At 38.6% G+C, this 25,849-nt stretch overlaps 1 protein-coding gene across 1 annotated transcript; it reads left to right on the top strand.

The window, feature by feature from the left end:
* The first annotated feature begins 64 nt into the window (after positions 1-64).
* LOC112052662 (membrane-bound transcription factor site-1 protease) lies at positions 65-24,585 on the top strand. Its single transcript, XM_024091874.2, has 20 exons — positions 65-461; positions 1,914-2,093; positions 3,181-3,273; positions 4,228-4,324; positions 5,698-5,918; positions 6,478-6,618; positions 7,340-7,498; positions 8,314-8,401; positions 9,053-9,234; positions 9,483-9,647; positions 10,581-10,730; positions 11,206-11,288; positions 13,422-13,627; positions 14,637-14,835; positions 15,017-15,080; positions 15,727-15,867; positions 16,784-16,927; positions 17,326-17,500; positions 18,230-18,418; positions 19,432-24,585. The coding sequence occupies exons 1-20, from the start codon at positions 234-236 to the stop codon at positions 19,653-19,655; spliced, it is 3,129 nt and encodes a 1,042-aa protein (XP_023947642.2). The 5' UTR covers positions 65-233; the 3' UTR covers positions 19,656-24,585.
* Positions 24,586-25,849: the final 1,264 nt, after the last annotated feature.

Genomic DNA, 25,849 nt, shown 5'->3' on the forward strand with positions numbered 1-25,849 from the left:
GTGGTTGTTTGACAGAAGTTTGACAGTGAGTTAATGATAAACAAATTATGTCTACGAAATGGGAATATCTGAGTGTGTTTTTTTACTTGAGTGAATATTGTTTAATATTATTGTATTTAGAATAATAAGACGATGAATTGTAATGTTTTATGTAGTATCGATTGTATGACTATAATAGTACGTTTTGGAATTAACTAATGTAAAAAACATATAATGCTAATAAATCGGTAAAAATGGGTTCATCAACCCACCTCATTAGGCTCATTTTACTGAGTTATTTCAAATTTATGATGGTTACTGCCGTCGATAAAGCTGAACTGTGTAACGCAACGTCCTCAGCCCGCGTTGAATATGAATTTAATACGGACATAGTAAGCAGCGAACATATAATAACTTTTAGAGGATACTTTGCTAAATCTACGAGAGAAAACTACGTCAATGCTGCTTTAAAAAACGCTGGGGTAAGATTTCTATCAACATAATATTTCTATTATTGTCATATTACTACTACAATATATTAATCAGTACTTTGTAAAAGTTTGATTCTGTGGAAACCTGGGATGTGCAAAGGTCATTGCAAAGATGCCTAATTGACTCCATGTACATCCAAGAGTACAAGTGTTTTTATAAAACTCCACTATGCTGTAGTCTGATTACAGGATCAGACTATGAGGTCAATCTCTCTCTCTCGCTCTCTCTTTTTCTCTCAATCATCTCAATCTCTCAAGAGGATCTCTCCAAAGCAATTTACAGCTACATTGGTGAACGTTTTTAAGCTTCTGGACTGGGACTGAAATGGCATTATCGTCAATGGCAAGCACACAACACTTTCACCAACAAGTAGTTATCATGGCAGAGACGCTGAAAGATCTTAGTACTATGCTCAATGACTTCTGCAAAGTTTCAACAGGTGATCCTGAAAATGACAATGACAAGGAATATGTAATGCTCATGTATTACTCCACCCAGTAATAATTGAGACATAGAAAAAAGATAGCTATACTTATGTTACAAAATGAGCTGTTTACACACAGTAACACATACTTTGTTGTTTGGTTTGGTTAGAACTCAGAAAAATATACAGATTTGGATGTTGCCAGGACATTTGATAGTCCATTTTGTATATGCACCTCTTTGTCAAAAATTTTAAGTCAAACATTATTGTTCTGATAGTAGTTTGAATTGAAAAGCTTCAACAGTACTATATGAAACTTTTACTTGACTGTTGAGTTACACGCTTCACATGAGCTGTTGTCCTCACATTTTGCATACTCACTTTCCTTCAGTGCCTGCACTGCTTATATAACAAAATGACAGTATTGATCGAGTGTTGAGTTCGTTGACAGTGAATATGACCTCTGCCTCCAATTACAAACAGTGTGGGTTCAAATCCGGTCTGGGGCTTGCACCTCAAAGTGTTCAGTTGTGTGCATTTTAAGAAATTATATATCACTTGTCTCAAACAGTAAAGGAAAACATCATGAAGCATGCATGCATAGTGGACTATTGGCCTAACCCCTTTTATTCTGAGAGGAAACTCAAGCTCAGCAGAGGGCTGAATATGGGTTGATAACGAACACAGACTTGTGATGCGGTTACTGCATCATCTACACCAAGCCTAGCAATTTAGTACCCACTTATAAATTAAAATGATAATGACAATAAATGGAACACAATAGCTCAATGGAAAAGTATTTGGCCTCAGGAATTTTGTTTGAGAGGTCATGGTTTAATCCTCGTCTCGCCTCCTGTTGTCATACCCACTCACAGTCTGTTCTGACTATTTGAATGGGAATAGGAAAAAATATTTTTTAAAACCATAAATAATCATTTGATAATCATTATTTAAAATTTAAAAGTGGTTATAAGCATAATTTGTAAATTAGCATAAACTTAAAAGAGTCTGGTTTCAGGTATCCAATTGGACAATTGTTCAACGAAACAATCCTGCCAAAGAATATCCTAGCGACTTTGATGTGATAGCATTTGGAGAGAGCACCATAGACGCGATCACAGCACTACGCGATCACCCCGCCATACGACGCGTCACTGCACAGAGACAAGTGCAGCGCACTATGAAATATGTGCGAGAGGTTAGTTCAGATCAATACATCCCTGGATAGATTTCAAAGGTTCTCTTAATTTTTTTATAGGCTACTTAGGTCAATGAAAATGCGGTTGAGTTGCTGTTAATGTTACAATGATTATTATTTCCATTTATTTATTTAAGCTAAATTCAAGCTTTGATTATGGCATTGATAACTTATAAGATCTCAAAAGGTTCTAGTGCTTGTGATGTAACAGTTCTGGGATGTGTTCGCTAATAAATAAGAATAATTATTATTACCCACTACATAGTTTCTTTGTCAAAGAAATAATCCATAAGGGAAAATATAATTATTTATTGGTGTCGAAAATTTGGCTATCTATACAATAAAAGATTAAAATTTATTGTCTGTACTGTGATCAAAATTAACATAAATCGAGTTAGGGCGATCAGAAATAAGGCACAGAACACAAGTCTTTGTTTGTTTGTTGACTGCGCTAATGTCAGCAATTTCTTAAAAATACAGATTCAAATTAAATACTGAATAGATTTGACAGAAATTTAGAATTGAGAAAGACTATATTGATAAAAATACATAAGCTCCCTTTATCTCAGAAAAATTCATGGTTCTTGTTCATGCGCGATTTGTATCCTATGCACGCAAAACCTAATGAATTGGTTTTGGTGAAACTAAGATGAAGATATATTGTATGCTGGCGTATTTTTGTCTCAAATATATCTGTGGTTCTTGGGACATTTGTTTATGTTATTCTGGATTTTTGATTCTATTTTACACAAGAACTACAAAATGGATTGAGCTTAAAATTGGATGAAGGTAGGTTGTACGCTGGATTAATATATCTAGGCTACTTTTTCTACTCTACTAGTTCATGGTTCCTGTGGGATTTGTTTATGATGGTATGGATTTTTGTTACACCATCACGCAAAAACTACTAAATGGATTTGGCTGAAATTTTTAATGTAGACAGATTAGGTATTGGATTATAACATTGGCTACTTTTGATTCCGGAAAAGATGATGGTTTCCGCGGAATTGATGAAAAACTGAACTTCACGCGAACGAAGTCGCGGGCATCAGCTAGTAAGTAATAATTTGTATGTTTTTTTTAACAGGATGAATGCGGCCCAAGCGGTTGTTTATATTCTGGTTGGCGGAATCATAAACATCGAGCGCGTTCTCTACATTCTCTGAGGAAACCACGAGAGGTGATATTTTTTTATTTATCTACTCTCATAAATCCTGAATTATTAATTAAAATCGGCCAAGTGCGTTTCGGACCGCAAGAAGTCTTGAGTACCGTTAGTAGTCGTCACGACTGCCGATTTACAGATTGTGATTTTCTTTCCAACAACTTTATACTAAATTTAAGCAGTTTGATAATTTTATTAATCTAATATTATGCTACTTTAGTAAAAGGAAGACACCTAAATCCCATTCTTCATTACCATCTAAAGTAATACACGAGTTAGGTCTTTTAAAAACGCCTAAACTTATTCGTTCGTAATCTCGCCAATATCTTAGCCTATATCATAACATCAGATGAAATCGCAGTACAAATGCGCGCATGATAAGCCTGCGCACACTTGATGTTCCGGGCTTTACTAATCTCGACGAGACTTAGTCGCTAACTATTGGCCCTTTTAAGAATGCTCAGAGTCACACAGTGGGCGATGGAACGAGCTGTGCTAGGAGTATCTTTGCGTGATCGAATCAGAAATTAGGAGATCCGCAGAAGAACCAAAGTCACCGACATAGCTCGACATGTCGCGAAGCTGAAGTGGCAATGGGCGGGGCACATAATTTGAAGAGCCGATGGACGTTGTCGCAGGGATTTGCTGGATGCAGGCAGGCTCAGAAGGCCTATGTCCTGCAGACGTCCATCGGCTGATATCATGATGATGATGATGAAGATGATATAGCCCAACCCAGGATCCAGGGTTCGATTGGTATGACTTTGTCTGTTAACCAAACCAGTGAAAATTAAAAAAAAAAAATTATCAAATGGCCAATACATTTATTGGCATATTTAATTTGATTTAAACTTTTCTTCCAGTAAACAGATGGGTGAAGGTCCTATTATATTTTGATCCTCTACTAACAGTAAATACACAATCAGAAAGAAAATGACTTAACACATAATATTATTTGTTTATTTACAGAACAGTGGCTACACATCTAGAAAGCTATTAAGAACAGTTCCAAGGCAGATAACCTCTGTGTTGAAAGCTGACCTGCTATGGTCTCTGGGGGTGACAGGTCAGTTTGTCTTATCAGTTGTGCTGTTACACAAGCCAAACCAACTACTTTTCTACATTAAAACATTACTGTATATATAGTTACAAAATTATTTTTAATAGGTTAGTTGACACTTTTTTTTAAATAGTCTTTTTCAATACAATAAATCAATCATAAATTTGTTCGCTATCATTCTACTAGATTGAAAAACAAAAATCATATTTTATTGACAATATGATCCAAAACGCTGTCGACCTTGATGGTCTATATTTTAACTGTTTCATGACGTCACGTTAACAATTCCTTTACTAAACAGACAAAGTTTGACAAATATACAGGGTAGTTGACTCATATCAAAATTAATATTAACAATATTAATTTCGTGTAGTACATGGAATAAGGGTCTATATCGATATTAATTATTAAAAGTTAAGGATCTCTTATAAAAACTTTCAAAGACTGATCCAATGGTACCCCACACTATGAAATAAACGAGTAAAAAATTGTATAGCTCCCTTAAATATTGGTTTTATTCTGTTGTTCATTTGATGCTAATGAAAGTCACGATTAATGTGATATAGCCTGGTGACAGACAAACGGGCATCGGGGTCCCTTTTTACCCTTTAGGTACGGTTGGAAGACAGTGGTTTCCTTCTGCGAAACTTCAGAAGAAGGAGGCTGCTGAACGTAGCCGAGAACGAAGTTGAACGAAACTTGAGTAAGGAATTCGGAGTCGCAAGCGGCCAGAGTGGGGGCTCTGGCTGCTTATAATCTGCGATACTGAAAGATAGCAGCTTAGAGTGGCACAAGCTGCGTGGTATAAAAAAAAAATTCTTAGTCGAGCACAAAGGATGCACCGGCGAGTTTAAATGAGGTCCCGGAGCATCTCATTATGCAATGAGGGTGGCCACCGAGGAGATTTTAGTGGCAAGTCTCACATAACCCGTCTTGTCCCCCAGTAAGTCGGGTATCTCACAAAGAGCCCCCCCCCCACTCCCTGAAAAAAAAAGGTACGGCACCGTCCGTCATCAACCCATATTCGGCTCACTGCTGAGCTCGAGTCTCCTCTCAGAATGAGAGGGATTAGGCCAATAGTCCACCACGCTGGCCCAATGCGGATTGGCAGACTTCACACACGCAGAGAATGAAGATAATTCTCTGGTATGCAGGTTTCCTCACGATGTTTTCCTTCACCGATTGAGACACGTGATATTTAATTTCTTAAAATGCACACAACTGAAAAGTTGGAGGTGCATGCCCGGGACCGGATTCGAACCCACACCCTCCGGAATCGGAGGCAGAGGTCATATCCACTAGGCTATCACTGCTCTTTTAGAAAAAAAAAGGTACGGCACAGCACCTTTAAAATCACCTGTTTCTGTTTACGTACACAGGCGAAGGTATCAAAGTGGCCGTATTTGACACCGGACTGGCGCGTCACCACCCGCACTTTGGTCGTGTGAGGGAGCGGACGGACTGGACGGGCGAGAACACGTTGGACGATGCGCTGGGCCACGGCACCTTCGTGGCGGGCGTCATCGCGTCCCGCGCCGACTGTCTCGGCTTCGCGCCGGATTCTGATTTGCATATCTTCAGGGTCTTCACTGACAACCAAGTGAGTTGACCCATAGCGGAAGTATCTAAAAAAAATGCATGCATATGCATGTTTGTTTGGATGTTTGTTACTCATTAACGCCGCTACTACTACGATTTGGCTGAAATTTTGAAGGAAATACATTTTACTCTGGATTAACACATAGGCTACTTTTCATCCCCGAAAAGCCATTGTTCCCGCGGGATGTGTGAAAAACTGAATTTCACGCGGACGAAGTAACGGGCGTCCGCTAGTAATATTAATGCGAAAGTTTGTATGGATGTTTGTTACTCTTCCACGCCGCGACTACTGAACCGAATCAGCTGAAATTTGGAATGGAGATATATTATAACCTGGATTAACACATACTTATATTTCGCGGGTAGCAACGCAGGGCGCAGCTAGTCATATTATAATCCGACTAAATTTGGACTGTTAAAAATGGGCATTTCTGATGCAGTTAATTTACCTACTGAATTTTGCTGGTTGATGACAGATAATGGTCATTAAAACATAATGAAATTTTCTGTCATCAACCAAAGTAAATTGACTGAAGTAATATAGCTATTACTTTTTACAGGTTTCTTATACTTCATGGTTTCTGGACGCTTTCAATTATGCTATAATGCGGAAAATCGACATCCTCAACTTGAGCATTGGAGGTCCCGATTTTATGGATCATCCCTTTGTGGACAAAGTTTGGGAACTCAGTGCTAACAAGGTAACATTAAATTACAGTTCGTTTCATGTAGAATGATGCGGGTGACAGTTCGTTTTACTCTTGAAAGTTTGCCGTGAATTACGATAGTAGTACGTATTATGAACGTCATAAAAGTGACTGTCACAGTAGTTTTTACTAGGCAACAATCTGACACTGGTGATGAACTTTTTGCCTAGAAAGATACTAGCTAACAACTGAAAAACTGTACTTTTAATCACAATATCTTCTGCTTTTTGCTAAAAAGATATAATAATATGAATTCGGAGCATTTGAAGATCAAACAAATCGAATATAGTAAAAATCATTGCATGCAACTATTTTCTGATATACATGGTGGCATAATGTATCATCTAATGTTTTATCTAGATATATATTAGATGATACATTATGCCACATATCGCAATCATTAACCTGTACCTAAAATGCCTGAGAGATTGACGCAGCACTAGTCTGTTGGATAAACCTTATCTATAAGGATTTTTCTTTGTAAGTTTTATTCAGCGGTTCCAGATGATATTCGGCGTTGCATAATCTATTTTTAAAAGGTCATGTTGCAATATGCTGAGCAGAGGCCATTTTCTAGGTTATGCCACACTTCACAAGGTATTGTACTGGGAGAGCATAGAGATTTGTTGTGATTTGTGGTATAATATTGAAATGAAGGCTTTTTTTTCTTTCTAAACGTAGCTCCATTTAAATAAAGTAAGATTTTTGCCTATAGGTTATAATGGTATCGGCGATAGGCAACGACGGACCTCTGTACGGAACACTCAACAACCCAGCGGATCAGATGGACGTCATAGGAGTCGGCGGCATCGGCTTCGACGACCGCATAGCGAAGTTCTCTTCCCGGGGCATGACCACATGGGAACTGCCCAACGTGAGTTCTATCATTTTGTCCTCGGCCTACTAATAACAGGCCATTACGCTTAAGGTAATATAACAAAACTCACACTATATAAGAGAAAAAGATATAGTTAATCAACAAGTTCGCTTCCGTCTTAGATTGCATCATCATTTATCCATCAGGTGAGATTGTAGTCAAGGGCTAACTTGTAAAGAAAAAAAAATGTTGTTTTCTCTTACGAAGATACTCGTAGATATTTCCAGTTCGATGCTATACATATATCATTTTGACTTTACGAAATATGTCTTGGGGTGCATGTTAGGTCTACTGGCCTTCGCCCATAATAATACTTTTATATATGGAATAAGCACGCGGTTGACCACCGTCTCAACTGATGGTAAGTATAGAAGTGTAGTGTAGGCTTTAGGTGGAAGGCGCTTGCATTCCTATTCACTCTTATCTTTAGATGAGAGATGTCCAGGTTGTAAGGAATTAGAAATTACTGACTTCGGGAGAGAGTTCCTTAACCTAGCCATGCGTTTAAGTAGCGGTCATTGGAGTCGTAAGGTCAAAAATAAAAGAGGCCTATGTCCAGCAGTGGATGCATAATGTCTGATGATGATGATGATGATCTTTTACCTAAGCACGCGGCATGTAAATAAAAAATCTAATTTTTTGTACTGTTGTGACTAATTAACGATTATAAAACATTAGTGACAATGTATGACAACATATTTACATCTAGTGCCATCGATGCCCTGCGTCAGAGGCTTTCGTCTTATCTTAATACTTGCCGTGAAAACAAATTTTGCTGCCCAGTATTACAAATAACTATTATTTGATTTCAGGGTTACGGTCGAATGAAACCCGACATTGTTACGTACGGGAGCGGTGTCCGAGGATCCAGTGTTACCGGCGGATGCAGATCTCTTAGTGGTATAATTACTTTACTTTTATTGATGTTTCTTTTCTCACTAGCAGAATTACCTAAATACATGCGACTGCAACACAAAACATTATAAATAATTACAACTCACTAACGCGACTAGCAGCGTGACAGTGTGCACGCTGCCTAACAAACAACTGAGCTCAATTCATTATATACTTTCTTATTTACACCATCTCAATACCTCTCCTCCACAAAAACATAAATAATGAATGTTAATACCAAGGATGTAACGGAGGTAATTTATCGGAACCGAAAGCGAAGTCGGAGTTTTTAAATTTGATTTATCGGAGTCGGAACCGAAGTCGGAGGCAGGATCAGAAATGAGAGATTTTATATTTACGATCCAATTTACGGTCCAATAAAACATTATTTAGTAATTTTTTTACATTTATTTTTAAATTATAAGATAAAAAAATTGGCATGGATCTTAAATAACAATAAATTAAATTAAATTAATTACAATAAAAGTAGCAAATTATTCTTTGACTTCCGATGAAAACCTCCGATGTAAAAGTGTCGGAGCCGAAGTCAGAACCGAAGGTGTAATAATAATCGGAAGATCCGACTTAACGGAGCCGGATTCCGTAACATCCCTGGTTAGTACCACCCGTAATCAAGGAACTCGTAACACTATGCAGGTACATCGGTAGCGTCCCCCGTAGTGGCGGGTGCTATTGCTTTACTGGCGAGCGGAGTGCCTCGCCAGAACCTGACCCCCGCGTCGGTGAAGCAGGCGCTCACCATCACCGCGCGCCGGCTGCCGGGCCCCAACATGTTCGAACAGGGCCACGGGAAGCTGGACCTCATCAGTGCCTACCAGGTATAACACCTCCCTTCACGAGATTACCACTTCGAGCGCTTGGCTTAGAATTCAGACTAACTACCTAAGGACTAGCACGCACCCAAATTTTTGCAGCTACGCGCGCCCGCTCTTCTTCAAGAACACTAGTCACCCAAGACTTTTGACTTCTGCAAATAACGATCAGCGCTTTTAAGCCGTTATTTGTACTATTGATTGATACTGTTAGCCCTGATCTTTATATATCTGATCTGATGTTTCCCCAACAGTTTCTCCGTGAATACGAGCCCCAAGCTAGCCTCAGCCCGTCGTATATAGACCTGACTGAATGCCAGTACATGTGGCCGTACTGCACACAACCGCTGTACTACAGTGCTCAACCCACCATAGCGAATGTCACAGTCATCAACGGCCTCGGCGTCGCTGGTGATGTGGTAAGTCTTGAATATATTTTTACCATCTGTGCTTAGTATCAGCAGGTAGGTCATTTCCTCCCAGATTATAAATCCGGGTGGGGGTACGGACCTCTATGCTTTGCCTCCTTGCCCGGGTAAGGCGTGGGGGATCTTGTTGCCCCGGTAATTTTCTTCCGGCCCCTTTCAAGGCTGAGGCCTTGTAGCACTTTGTGAAAGAAACAACAAAAAAAAAATTAAATTCTATCTCTCAAGTTGGACCCAACTGCAACACAAACACTCAAAAACAGCATGCAAAATTAAAGCCTCACCAGAAAATAAAAATATCAAATCACTTCTAGTGTACCTATAAAATTTCAAGAGTTATCTCGATTTCTCCGGGATTCCAGCATCAAATGATGACAATGGGATTACCTAGAGATCCTTACAAAACAAAAATAGAGTTATCTAAATCGGTCCGGGTGAGAGAAAGGGAGTGTTAACTAGTTTTAAAAGACATCTTGAACCCTACATCCTTCGGTTACAAGTCCGGAACTTCGCTCAAGGATATTCTTTGCCACTCGAGGGTTTATTGGTAACGTTCTTAGGTGGAAACGTTAGACCTGGTTCCCATTCAATAATCGTGTTTGCTCTTGGAATCCGCTTCTGATATCAAGCCGTTTCCTACATGTGCATCTTATACTTATAGATACATCATCATCATCATCAGCCGTTGGACGCTCACTGCAGAACATAGGACTTTTGTCTATAGGGATTTCTAAACATCCTGAGCCGCCTGCATCGAGTGAATCCCTGTGACTCGCTTGATGTCGTCAGTCCACCTGGTGGGGGAGTCGACCATCACTGCGCCTTCTAGTGCGGGGTCGCCATTCCAACACCTTGGGACCCCAACGTCCATCAGCTCTTCGAACTTATAGGTCTGCTGTTATTGACATAATATTGTTTTTATTTTAGAAAAAAGTAAGCTGGCATCCACACCTTCCACATGGTGTACTGTTGTCGGTGTCAGCGGATTATAGCCAGATTCTGTGGCCGTGGTCAGGCTGGCTGGCTCTCAGCTTCACTGTCCTCGAGAGTGGTGTTAACTTTGACGGCGTTGTAGAGGTAACTGCGTTTGCTCTCTTATTTTGTTTGATTTGCTATTAATATTTATTAAAATAATTTTAGCTTCAATAGCTCAACGGTAAAGGGTGCGGATTCATCACCTATGACGTACCCACTACTGGACTATTATTTATATCTGGTAACCCCACAGTTGTAGTGTGAAAGCAAGCAACCTTTACGTTTTCAATTCTGTTGCGTATATTCTTTTAATTATTTTACAATTTTTTAATAATTAAGCAAAAGGGAAGTAGATTAAATAAATTTTATGAAAAAAATAATCATTTAATGCCCACCAGGGGCAATTTAACTACAGTTCGTGCGCTGTAGCATGGCAAGGCAACCTATTTGCAATGTGTCAATGTGAATATTTTCTGTCATTTATTTCTTATCCCAAATAAATAACAGATGAGGGTATATATTCCTTATGCCGAATCTAGTACTAGGAGGTAATTTCCTTTATTTTTCTGTATATCAGGGACATGTGAACGTGACCATTGAAAGCTATGATGAGATGCATGACCGCACTTTGAAAAACACAACTCTGATGTTGCCAATAAGGTAAATATTAATTTGTTTTTTTATTTAAGCTTCAAGTTTTTACAATAGTATAGTTTTCTTAACATGATGATGAACAGACAGACATGATGATTATAATTGATTCAAGTCTTTGGTATTTTGTATCATTAATTACTGAAATGATTATTTTTTTAACCGACGAAATACAGAGAGAAGGTTAACAATTCGACGTGTATATTCTTTTTATGTATAATTATATTCTGTAACTTTTTACTGAGTAGTCCATTTTTCATATTAATTATTATCTTTTTCTTCATACAAAAGTGACTGTCTCTACACTACCCCAACATTATTTTTAATTTAATATAGTAGGCTATATTGAAAATATAATATAGTAGGCTATATTATATTTTCAATAAACTACACCAAAATTAATTATTACACCTTCGGGTACTCCCGAAGGTGTAATAATTTTACGTAAAATATTCTTAACATCGCGTGCGCTGCAAAAACTATTCATGTTAGAATAAAATAATGTACTACAACTTTGCAGAAAATATTATTTTCTACATATTTTTAAAAAATAATGAAAATGCCGACGTTAGAAAAGGCTCTGTGTTTGTGTCTTGCTATAATTTCTTATCAAAATAAACTACGTCAGATTCAAGGCTGCTTCAATACCTTAATTTAACTTTTTGAATTTGAATTATTCAATTCGGCCCTTCTATTTAAAAGAATCAAAAGTTTAAAAACGCAAATATTAGAAAAAAGGTGTGTAGTCGTCGATCAACTCAAGACTCTTAACTCAAGACAAGTATTCGGCTGTACCGAAAAATCCTTGGTCCCTGCGGGATTTGTGAAAACTGAATTTCACGCGGACGATGTCGCAGGCGTCCACTATGTAAAATATACAGACCACAACTTGCACTTAAGGAAGTTGTGGGACACAAAAATTTGTATTTAATAACGAATGGAGTATGTTTAGGATAAAAATATCTTGCACCATATAGTATCACGTGAAAACTACGTTAGCGTGATCTAGTAATAAACAGTGCCATCTGTTGACGGCACAGAGCACTAAAAGTAGTTAAGCTATAGCATGATATTGCAATTTGTTTTTTGTGTTAAGTTGTGTGTACAGTTATAATATTAAAAGTTCTTGAATCACATTACATTTCCTATTTTTTAGGGTTCCGAACGTACGTAGTATAAAAACGGAACCCTCATATCGATATCGCTCATCATCATCATCATCGTATCAGCCGATGGAACGTCCACTGCAGGACAAAAGCCTTTTGTAGCGACTTCCAAACATCACGATACTGAGCCACCTGCATCCAGCGAATCCCTGCGACTCGCTTGATGTCGTCAGTCCACCTGGTGGGGGGTCGGCCAACACTGCGCTTACTAGTGTGGGGTCGCCATTCCAGCATTTTAGGACCCCAACGTCCATCGGCTCTACGTACTTTGTGCTTCGTACTTCGTACTTATTTCACTCGCACACATTTTAATGTCCGCCTATTTTCTCGGAATATACTGGACAAAACAACCGTGAATAGGTGAAATTTGAATATGGGGGGCACTTATGGGGGGTAAGATGGAAAGTTGAAAAAAATACTTTTGCAAACTTCATCGCGTGATACATCAAATTAAAGATCTTGTTAAGATGATTTTAAAAAATATTTTTGTTTCAATTTTAAAATAAAAAGCTTTCAAGATATTTAAACTATTATTACTTTTAACTACTTTATTATTTTGATAGAAGTTGTACTTCAGTCGTGTGGTCTAAAGCAAACTTGTTTTTTTATTCAATGATAAATTAACCCTTGACGGCGATTTCACCTGACGTTAAGTGATGATGCGGCCACTTTTTATCCCTGAGCACGTAGGTTTATGGTATATTTTTAGGGATAAAAAATGGCCTATATGTTGATCCAGTAGCTATGAGCACTTGAAAAACAGTTCTTTTGAAATCACAGACAGACATTTCAATTTTATTTATCACTAGCGGACCCGGTCAAACTTCGATTTAACTTTCGTGCACTTCTTCCCTACCCGTACTGAAAAGTTGGAGGAGCATGCCGCGCAAGCCTAAGCCTTGCGAATCGAAGGCAGAGGTCATAACCACTGGGCTATCACGGCTAATACTTTAATTATATGTATTGATAAATCCAGGGCTCGTATTATACCCGTGCCGCTGCGCGGGCGCCGTCTCCTGTGGGACCAGTTCCACAGCCTTCGCTACCCGGGCGGGTACTTCCCGCGGGACGACTTGCGCGCCAAGCACGACCCGCTCGACTGGCACGCCGACCACGTGCACACCAACTTCCGCGACATGTACCGCAGACTACGCGAACACGGCTTCTATCTAGAAGTTATGGGTGAGTTGTTGGTTATTATTATACTTGCGAACGCACGCGGTTTCGTCCGCGAGAAAATATAAATATATAAACCTGACGAAACAGACACCATTAAGAACTCCACCATACTCAGAACATGTAATAAAGGATGCTCTAAGTGTTTAAAAGATAGAGCTTTAAGAGTTGTCAATAACAAGTTGGGCAAGTGACTAATAATTTACGATATGCCAACGACACGGTCCTAGCCGCTACGCAACGAAGCCTGCAAGAAATTGTCAATGGAGTAAATGAGAGCAGTGAAAGAGTGGGGTTAGCCATGAATGGATGAAAAACAAAGTTTATGGTTGTTTTAAGGAAGTCACAACTGCCATTACAAACTGCCAACAAATACAAATATGACATAATATCTTGGAGAAAGTTGACAAATACAAATATCTTGGGTTGTGGCTAACAGACTCAGATATGAAACAGTGATACTAACATCCGAGACCGCAAAGAGATGGGTCGATCATATTTTATGAAGATGAAGATGATTGTCTGTGACCGTAAACTTTTTCTAAAACTCCGTACCGCACTCCTGCGGTGTTACTTATCGGAGTGTTATATGGCTGTAAAGCATGATCTCTAGTGAAGAGCTACGTAAAAAGCTGGAGGCTTTTGAGATGTGGAAGTACCGTAGAAAACTCCGCGAAAGGAATCCTACGGTTTCACACTGAGGTTCTTGCCAGAATGCAAATGCAGAAGAAGACCGAGCTTGGTAAAACCATCAAGCAGCGAAACCTCGACATATTTTGCGACACGATAGATACAGTTTGCTTGGGTAAGGTTGTAGGCAAAAGAGGAATAAGAAGACAGTCGTAGAACTATTGAGCCTATAGGCATGGACAATGAGGAAGCTGATCGCCGACCTTTAGTAATGGAGCAGCACTTTAAGAAGAACCATATTATTTATTGATTCATTATATTATTGACCAATTCTTCATTTTATTGTTCTTGTCATCATATTATTAGTCACTATATTGTTTTCCAGGAAGTCCTCTAACATGTATCGATACATCACTGTACGGGGCGTTACTACTGGTAGACCCGGAGGATGAATACTTCCCTGAGGAAATGGCGGCCTTCAAGAACGCCGTCGACTCCGGGCTGTCGCTTATCGTGTTCGCAGACTGGTACAACGCCTCATTGCTGCGACACGTCAAATTCTACGACGAAAACACAAGGCAATGGTAAGTGCGAGGATATTTCTGTTTTTACAACCTTATTTTTCCAAGATTTATAAGTAAAGGAACTGTGCCTCACAGAGCACGTCACAGAGTCAAATATTGAATCAGCTAGTATAAAATATACGTGAATCAGAGTTTATATTCCAAAGATTTAGAATGTGAAGTAATTAAAGATTGTTGTTAGGTGGATACCAGAAACTGGTGGTGCAAATGTGCCTGCATTGAACGACCTATTGAGTATGTACCAAGTGAGTATGTTTTCTTTTTCTTAATCTATATTACTATTATGGTGGCTTTCTGTTGAGAAGATGAATTTTCTAAATCGGTTCAATAGAAACGGAGATTACTTCTACAACCTCACAAACTTTACCTCTTTAAAAAATTTTTTGACGGTCTCCGTGGCATATTGATATGCGCGATGGATTTACAAGACGCAGGTCCGGGGTTTCGATCCCCGGCTGGGCCGATTGAGGTTTTCTTAATTGGTCCAGGTCACGCTGGTGGGAGGCCTAGGCCGTGGCTAGTTACCACCCTACCGACAAAGACGTACCGCCAAGCGATTTAGCATTCCGGTACGATGTCGTCTCGAAACTGAAAGGAGTGTGGATATCATCCTACTCCTAACAATTTAGTCCGCTTCCATCTTAGATTGCATCATCCCTTCATCCATCAGGTGAGATTGTATTCAAGAAACTTGTAGAAAAATAAATAGTATAGTTGTTAGTTATCTTGTAAACTATGCAACGGATTTTGACGCGATTTTCATTATTAGACTGAGTGGTTTATTCATATAGTTTAACACTGTTTCCACATTGTGTGTGTGTAGTGAAGAATATTTAATTAGGTTTATGTTATCATGTGAATATTCTAATTAGATGGTTTCTATATTTATAGGTGGCCTTAGGAGATAGGGTGTTCGAAGGATCTTTCAAACTAGCCGGACACCCTATGTACTACGCAAGTGGCACGCATATTCACAGCTTCCCTGAACACGGCGTTTTGGTCACGGCTCAATTAACTGATCAAGGACAACAGGTAATGAACACATATAGAAGGTATACAGGGTGCTGGGAAGTATTTCCCACAGATATAAGAGGTAACTAGATTTAAAAAGTGCCAATTCTTTGTATTGAAACCAGTGTAAACGGGGGCGTGGCCTAAACAAACAAATATGCAGTATAATGCTTATCATACTGATAAACTCTTCACGTAATTGGCAGTTTAATATTTAGTGAAAAAGCCTACATCTATTGCTAAAAACGTTAGCTTTTAGCGCTGTCTGTTCTGTGGTATTTCCCATAACGTATTATTGTTTACCGAAATATATTAAAAATGTTCAAAGAACATGTGTTTTAAAATTATTATTTTCGGAGTAAATAATATTTCTTTTGTAAATAGATCTTAAAATGTGTCCCTTATACGCATCTTTATAATTATGACGTAGCTAAACTTTAAAACGAAATGATAGATAAAGGCTTGTGTTACATGGATAGTTGGAATTATTTAAATTACTTTGTATGAAACATGAAAAGTTTTTATTTAGTTGAAGAAATATTAGTTATGCAGTTTGGCTCCTATAAGTGGACTCGTCAACATCTTGAAGTTATGGGTAATACTCCCCAGCACTCTGTATATATTGATAATTGCATTTCGGTGATTTCCTTCAATATAGAAATAGAAATGGTTAGAGGTTATTAAATTTAAAATACGGCTGTTTTAATACCAAGTCACGTCGCCTCTTGTGCCACCGCCGTATCTCAAGCCGTAAGTCCTCGAGAGGACAATCCCACAAAACGTGTTGTCTGTCCTCGTTCCCAAAGCCACAATCACAAACAGGATCGCCCGTGTCCGATGAGGATCTATGAGGTCTCGTAGTCCGATTCGACCCAGGATGCCCTGAGTCTGGTCAAGATAGGGGGATAGTATAATCTTAACCATTTGACTGTTTCAGATAATGTCCGGTGAGAAGTCCAATGAGAGTGCAGGCGCATCCGGTGGCACGCACGCAGTTGACGTGCCTATACTTGGCCTTTTGCAGACGGAGGCGGAAACGCGAGAAGCGGCCAACGATACCACTAGCGATAAACTGCCCAAAGTAGGATTTGTCATCAGAATTATTGTACTCCAAAATTACAGAACGGTATCATTCGTTGAGGATTATAAGGGTTTAGGCTGACCTCGGCATAACCCGACGAGGAGGTAAAGGTATTGCATGAGGTTAATTTTTATTGAGAAGGTATTTTAAAAGTCATACATGCCTCAAATTATTGCCTACCTTAACTTTAACTATGCCTACCTTAATTTGGGGCCAAAACCAAAGGGCAAAAAAATCAAAGTAACGGGACAATGAAAGGGATAGAGGTCAAATGTTGCCTAAGTTAATGGAAAGGGATAATCCTGTTTATGCTAACTTGCTCCTTGAACACCTTCTTCAAGGAGCTATTCAGGACATATATGGACCTGGATGAGCCTCAATGGTTCCACCATTTGCAGGCTGGGCGGCTAGTGGTGTACGGTGATTCTTCGTGTCTGGAGGGTGGTGCTGCGCGGCCGTGTCACTGGCTTCTGCTGGCGGCGCTACAATACGCAATAGTGGGTCACGTGCCGTCCACGCTGCGTGACGCCGCCGCCACCAGCCGTCGCCGCGATGTGCACATCATACCTTCAGGTATAGTCTGATGCAATCTTTATCATAATCATCATCATCATCATCATCATCATCATCATCATCATCATCATCATCATCATCCACATCACGATCCTGAGCCGCCTGCATCCAGCGAATCCCTGCGACGCGCTTGATGTCGGACGACATCAAACGCGCCTCATATACATACTATCTCTCTTATAACAACTTCATACTAATATCTCCTTTTTACAATAATACTAGCCACCGCACCGCGGTTTCACCCGCATAGTTCACATACCCGTGTTAATACGAGAATAAAATATAGCCTACTGACAAAAAACGTGACTTTCTACTGGTAAATCGGTTGAGTAGATAGAGATTACCCTTACAGTACCACAAGCTTTCTCTTTATAATATTACTATAGAACATAGATAAAAACATATTATAAATGTTAACACCATCTTTAACTTCGAAGCCATACAGAATTCATAGCCATGATCGTATTCTTGCCACAATCAAATCTAGACTCTATGCTCTAAGTCAGGCTGATGTGGGAAAATTCGATATCTGTTTTTTGGAGTTTACTCCTTAAGAATCGATTTTTCATATCTAGCCCCCATAGCAGTAGTGCCACTAGATGGCGTTGTTTCAATTTCTTAGAAATTTGCGTTTACGTTAACGCGATCACAGTATCTACTGCCACTAGGCCCTCTCAAAGAGTAAACTCCATTCGTGCGTCGGAGCTGACACACACTTTTTTGTTTCAGATTTGCCGAAGCGCGCCGAAGGTGGCCGCCTGCACGCATACTCTAGAGTCTTATCGCCGGATGGCAGTGGCCCGCGTCCAGTTCCTGAGTGTGTGAAGCCAATCCCCCTGGATGCGGAGCCAGTCCACGCGCCGCCTTCATCGCGAACTCTGGCACCGAGGCATCCACCAGCCGATCCTAAGAGCATAGGTAACATATTAACACTTTGGGTATATGAGACTTTTAAATAGTAGACTAGCTGACGCCCGCAAATTCTTCCGTATACCTTCGGACAATTGGAAGCAGCTTGCGTTGGTGTATAAGCGATAATTTTAAATCCTTTGAAGCGAAACGCTTAGAAGATCTAGACGCTAAAAGGCACTTCCGAAAGTTAAAGCAAAAGCGTACTTATGCCTATAACGAACAGTCTCTCATCACAGAATATCGAAAACAGCTGTACATACAAAGGTAAAATTTGGCAGCGTGGCTCAGAACTGATTTTGCGACATGGCCGGATTAAAGAGGTCTAAATCGCGGTCATCCGCTAAAACACCAAACTACGAGTATGTGTTAGATACGAGTGAAACAATGAGAACTGATTTTGCTACAGGGCCGAATTAAGGAGGTCCATGTCGCGGTCATCCGCTAGATCACCATACTATGTGTTAGACACGAGTGAAACAACGAGAACTTATTTTGCGACAGGGCCGGATTAAAGAGGTCTAAGTCGCGGGCTTCCTCTAGTACACCATAATATGTGTTAGATACGACAGAGTGACGGCCTCCGTGGCGCAGTGGTGTGCGAGGTGGATTTACAAGACGGAGGTCCTGGGTTCGATCCTCGGCTGGGCCGATTGAGGTTTTCTTAATTGGTCCAGGTCTGGCTGGTGGGAGGCTTTGGCCGTGGCTAGTTACCACCCTACTTACAAAGACGTACCGTCAAGCGATTTAGCGTTCCGGTACGATGTCCTGTTGAAACCGAAAGGGGTGTGGATTTTCATCCTCCTCCTAACAAGTTAGCCCGCTTCCATCTTAGGTTGCATCATCACTTACTATCAAGTGAGATTGTAATCAAGGGCTAACTTGTAAAGAATAAAAAAAAAAAAGAAAAAGAGTGGTTCAGTACAGAGTCCTTTAATCGACGATAAACTGCCGTGCGGGGACGCAGCCCACGCACACGTATAAGCATATCTAAGTATGTTATTGATTTCCAATTGTCACAGGTGCCCCTGACATCGAGGGCACGGAGGCGGCCCCACGCGCGTGGCGGGGGGCCGGAGCGGCACCGTCCCGGGCGCGGCCCGACGCCGAGCCGGCCCCCTCCACCTTCGCCAGCAAGCTGTTCATGCTTAGCGCCATCGTGCTCGCCGTGTACTGCCTCGCGGCTTTCTGGAAACGGTGCGGACGTAAAGTTCGGAGACGAAGACTGATTTCATTAGCTACCTAGCATAAGCACAAGTCACCCAGACGGGTGAAACGCGGCTGAGCGAAGCGCGTAAATCATTCCAATACAACGAGATAAGTAGGGGAGCCGAAGAGGGGATTTTTGCAGTTATTCGAGCACGGCACATGAACATAACGGACTATATCCTTGCACGTTGTTCAGTACCTCCACCAAGTATGAGCCCTTAATATTGGTGGGGAAGCTTAGGGCGCAAAAAAAAATACTCAACCAGCGCGTCAAATTACGATGAGCTACGAGCGCGCTCAATTTTTTACTTATTTTGAATGAAATAATCTCTTGAATAATTGCTCATGTTTTCTGACGATTTCAGTAAGCCGAAGTATTAAAAATTGTCTTTAAAGTCTGTAGTTTTTTTCCCCACCGAAAAAAGTATATAACAATTTATTCTTTCCATCATGTAATCTATCAAATCTAATCGTTTCCAATGACGCTTTAGTAACTGCAAATTTAGCATCCCGGGCTCCCTACTATAGTGTTTGAAGATAGCACAGAAGCGATATGATAGCTACACGAACACTTGTACGCATAGTGGTGGTGTGATATACGAATGAACGCTTTTAGGCCGAACGATTCCTGCCTTGTGTTGCGAATACGACACATAGTATGAGATCCGGCATAAGAAATATATACCCTCATCTGATTTTTAATTGGGATAGGAAATAAATGATGCACAATATTTACATTGACACATTGCACATACGTTGCTTAGTTAAATTGCGGCCGAATAGTATTAAATGCATAATTTTGTTTTTAATTTATTTAATCTCTTTCACTCATTGGTTAATTTAAAACGTACACTATATAGTTATAATATTATAGTTATAATATTCCCAAAATAAATGAAAAAGTAATGGTTACCTGCTTTCACACTACAACTGTGGGGTTGCCAGTTATAAACAGTTAAGTAATGTTATTTATATACCCTCATTAGTTATTTAGTCGTCTAATATGTCAAATGAAAGCTTATTACACGCTTTATATTAGCGTTAATTGTAACTATATATGTAAGAAAATCTTGGAATCTTGATTCGACCCACTTCCCGGTCTTCGATTAGGATGAAATTTTGCACACGCTCTGAGTTCTGGTGACAATACATGACTAACTAAGCAACATCATTACAAATCCAATATGGCGGCCTCCCCAAGAAGGTGGACTGGAGTCTGAAATCCACTCCATGATATGGATATCAAATCAAAGGGTTTGCTGTCAAGAATACGAAAAATATAGTCGCATGACTTAAATCCAATATTTGCAATTTATAGTGCGTGCTAAAACTATTTAAAGTTATTTTATGTTTAATTTATCTCTATTAGGTTACCTTTGATCTAGTTCATGGTTTGCTAGATTTTGTATGAAAAATGTGTTTGGCCGCAATTTAACTGGGCAACCTATTTGCAATGTGTCATTGTGAACATCAGCTATCTTTATTTCATAGCACTAATGAATAACAGATGAGGTTATATATTTCTTATGCCGGGTCTTAGACAAACAGTTCCTGTAGTGGGAAAATGTTTCAAACTTACAAGTGGGTTACCTATGAACGGGGATCAATGAATGAAACGAGAGCATCACACAAAACTTTATTATTTATTTATAACACAAATTATGAAATTTTTAAGTAAGCTTAGTGTACACTTTTGAAAATCCTTGTTTGTCTAATTGAAGTGACTATTGCCTGTTCAAAAGGCAGGTTCTCTTGTAGCTAGCAAGAAATGCGTAACACTAAAATGTGTCTTTTAATAAATAAGCTAGATAGATTGATTTATGAGTATGACAAACAAGGGGTTTTCACATTTTATGGACATTTATGTATAATGTATATCTATGGCTATAAATATAACGTTCCTCCATCGATCTCCTATTAAAAAGTGGATGCACAATCAGCGACCAACAAACGTCCCCACTCAATGAGTGCCAAACACAACTTCTTGGCACTCGATTCAAGTAGTCGCATTTGCAAATTCAACTTTACCCTCAATACTTAAGGTTGAATTTGCTCTGAATTTGGGATTTTATTGAATATTGGATATTTAAAGGTATAATTTTCTTTACCAATGATTCTAAAACTGTCAAAGCAAAATTGGCCAGTCTTTAAGAGAAAATTTCTACATGATTGTGCGTCCTTTTATTGTAAGAGGTTAATGCGTTCCTCAGACTGTACTTGTAAATACAACATAATATATTGTATGTTCTATGTTGTGTAATGCTTGAAAAAAAAACCGGCATAAATTTTAAGAGCAACTGTTTTGGTGTCTGTATACAAGTATCTACACAATACTTACTACTACTTTTTTTTTGTACATATATACATGTATATATGTACATATATTTGTATGCATAATGAAAATGCGTTTTATGTTAAGTATATATTTTACTCGTTTGAAGTAGGTATATATAAAGTTAGAACATCCGTCTGTCCGATATTAATAGTATACGTCTAGATTTAGAACCTATATCTATGGATAAATTGAAAATGTGAGTGCTAAAGTTTTCTGTGGAAACACCAAAATTCGACTTTTAATTTCAGTTTTAATAAATAATAATGGCTAATAAAGGTAGACTTTGTAAAATAATTGATAAATATGCGATTATATTATAGCTCAAACTAATTAGATAAGGACTAGTACGCACCCTTGCCTTCACGAAAAAAATTGTCTGTCATGTTTTCAAGGAAAACGAGCTTAGATTAGGTATCTGATTTACTTATACTAAACTAGAACTTTAGCCGTGATAGCCCAGTGGATATGAACTCTGCCCCGATTCCAGAGGGCGTAGGTTCTAATCCGGTCCGGGGCATGCACTTCCAACTTTTCAGTTGTGTGCATTTAAAAAAATTGAATATCACGTGTCTCAAACGGTGAAAGAAAACACCGTGAGGAAACCTGCCGCCAGAGAATTTTCTTAATTCTCTGCGTGTGCGAAGTCTGCCAATACGCATTGGGCCAGCGTGGTGGACTATTGACCTAACCCGTCTCATTCTTAGAGGAGACTCGAGCTCGGCAGTGAGCCGAATATGAGGTGATGATTATGAAACTAGAAGTTCTTGCCCGTTTTTACACCATTCAACTACACAAAAAGGTATTTTTACAGAGCTTTTTAACCGGCAAACACGATTACAACTATGAAACATCGATTCTATAGAGTTTATAATCGCATTAGATCGTTGATCATATACTTTGACAGAAAAGTAACGTCTAGCGAGGCTGGTCCTTATGTGATTAGTCTGAGTATTATAGCAAGGTGGACTGATGATGATGATGATAGTAAATATGTAAGTCTGATATAGTATATGTTAAGGTTCTTTTACATGGCTGTCGAAGTACTATATACCAAATGTAAGCTCCAAATTACTACGAAAATGTTAGTACATTTAAGATATTATATCACACTAAAGGCGAAAGTTTGTGTGTAAGTGTGTATGTATATTTGTTCCTCCTTTGTGTTGCGGTTGAAGCGAATTGACTGACATTTGGAATGGAAATAGATTTTACTCTGGATGAACTCACAGACTATTTTTAATCCCGGAAAAATCCATGGTTCCCGCGGGATTTGTGAAAAACTGAATTTCACGCGTACAAATTCGCGGTCGTCCGCTAGTTATAGATATTTTTTCCCATAGACGGTCGCGTGGCGAAGTGTGTAGTGACTCTCTCTGCATCCACGGTCGTGGGTCCGATTCCCACAACTGGAAAATATTTGTGTGTTGAACATGAGTTTTTCCCAGTGTCTGTGTGTATTTATACATTATATAAGTATTTATATGTAGTATATTATAAAATCAACTATCATAATACCCATAACACAAGCTACTCTGTATGCTTACTTTGGGGCTAGATAGTGATGTGTATTGTTTAAGTATGTTTATTTATATATTTTATATTTATTGAATGAATGAATGATTTATTCGATCGGGCGACTTTTTAAGAAAATTGTATATGTACCTAGTTAGAGCAACCATCTTGATTCCTGTATTGTGTTAACGTCGTTTGGACTCTAAATATGTAATACTTCTAGCTAAAATATGTAATAAGCTTGGTACTTAACTTTTGTAAATGGAAAAATGTAAGCAATTTATGAGTTTTGTGGCACACATTCTCTATCACTCTGTTAATAATGAAAACATAATTATTAAAAAAACATGACTTGTAAAAAAATGGAAAGAAGATTTATGGCACTTTTGGTAATCCCTTATTGTTTATAAAATATTATTGTTGATATATATAATAATAGCGGACGCCCGTGACTTCGTCTGCGTTAAACCCTACTAACCTACCCTACTCCCACTCTACAGCTACCCTACCATACAGGGGATGAGTAGAGACTCAACCCTACCCCTACCCTGCCCTTAACCTACTCCTACCCTACCCCTACCCTACCGCTATCCTACTCCTACCGTACCCCTACCCCTACCTCTATCCTACCACGCGACGGAAGCTTAAAAAATGCAGTAACTTCTCCCGTTTTCCCAATATTTCCCTTCACTGCTCTGCTTCTATTGACCGTAGCTTGATGAAAAGTATACTATAATCTGCCCAGGAGTATGAAGAATAATTGTACCAAGTTTCGTTAAAGTCCATCGAGTAGTTTTTGACAGACAGACAGACAAAAATTTTACTGATTGCATTTTTGGCATCAGTATCGATCACTAATCACCCCCTGATAGTTATATTGGAAATATATTTCATGTACAGAATTGACCTCTCTACAGATTTATTATAATATAGATTATAAGGCCTAGATTTTGTAAATATAAAAAGTTACTTAAATGAGTTATTTTTGAAGCGCAATGACCGTGTTACTTGGCCAATATGATATTTGTTAAATGTTACAATATATTTAAAATAATATAAATATTAGAATATAAGTAGTAAAATTATCACATCTATAAAATAAATTACTTTCTTAATGTTATACATTTTTTATTAAAGCTTCCCTACCGCACGCCACTCTTATGTACAAGGTTAATTTATTCAGCATTATCTAGTTACCTTCAAGAGAATAATAGGTAATTGTATATTAATAAAAACTATTAAAATTATTTACAATTTTGATGAAAGATGTAGATATGGATAAATTAGCAAGAGTGTGTACATTAAAAATGTAAACAATGTCTTGAAAAATATTTTTTAGGGTACCTCCTCTACATGTAAAGTGGGGATGAATTTTTGTTACGGTTTATTTCGTAGTGTGGGGTATCTTTGGATAGGTCTAATCTCTCTAATCTTGAGAAATTAGACCTATCCAAAGTCTCTCTCTCTCTAGTCTCTAAAGAAATAGTTTTTGTTAGTGTTACCGGTTGTTTATGGATACGTGAAAGAAAATCACAAAAGTAGGATATATACCTACTGAAATTTTAAGGAAAACTATAACAGCTAAGTAGCAATTGCTATTTAAAGAATAATAGTCGACCAGCTAAAGAACGTAATTGGAAACTGAAAATTGCATACTAATTACGTTGTTAATTAAAAAGATAAAGTTGTCAGTAAGATAACTCAAGAGTCTCTTAAAACTTGTTAATCTATACTAATATTATAAAGCTGAAGAGTTTGTTTGTTTGTTTGATTGAACGTGCTAATCTCAGGAACTACTGGTCCGATTTAAAAAATTATTTCAGTGTTAGATAGCCCATTTATCGAGGAAGGCTATATATTATTACGCTAAGACTCATAGGAACTTAGCATCAATGAAGAATGTTTCAAAATCGGGGGATTTTATCCTTTTGAAAGAGCTTCCGTTGCGTGCGCGGCGTAAACGGTTAAAGTTTCGGAAAAATGATGTCTGACAAAATTGTTTCCCTTTAAAAGTTCTAAAAAAAGTCCGCGACAGTATATGTCTATCTTTTATATTTTAGCAGATATAGTAATTTTTGTACTTTAATAAATTATTTAAATCAGATACGAAGATTTACGTTATTATTTATATAACTAAACTTAAAATCCTTATAAAAATGAGTTGCTTTATAATCGAGAGGATATTATAGAGATAAGATTTACCTTTTACAGTACCTATGATAATAAGTTATATAGTTTCGGAGATAATTCAAATTTTCTAAAAGACAATAATGCCGCTATATGACGCTCCGCGGTTTTACCCGCGTAGTTCCCGTTCCCGTGAAAATAAAAAACATGGCTTTGGCGTGGCTTTCTACTGGTAGAAGAATTTCCAAAATCGGTTC

Source organism: Bicyclus anynana, chromosome Z (assembly GCF_947172395.1).
Source record: "Bicyclus anynana chromosome Z, ilBicAnyn1.1, whole genome shotgun sequence".
Lineage (NCBI taxonomy): Eukaryota > Metazoa > Arthropoda > Insecta > Lepidoptera > Nymphalidae > Bicyclus > Bicyclus anynana.

Bases quoted from the DNA above. Each gene is read 5' to 3' on its own strand.
- LOC112052662 (XM_024091874.2), top strand. From the start codon at position 234: ATGGGTTCATCAACCCACCTCATTAGGCTCATTTTACTGAGTTATTTC. The intron at 16,928-17,325 runs GTAGGATTTGTC...CACCATTTGCAG, and splicing joins CTAGCGATAAACTGCCCAAA to GCTGGGCGGCTAGTGGTGTA. The intron at 18,419-19,431 runs GTAACATATTAA...CAATTGTCACAG, and splicing joins AGCCGATCCTAAGAGCATAG to GTGCCCCTGACATCGAGGGC.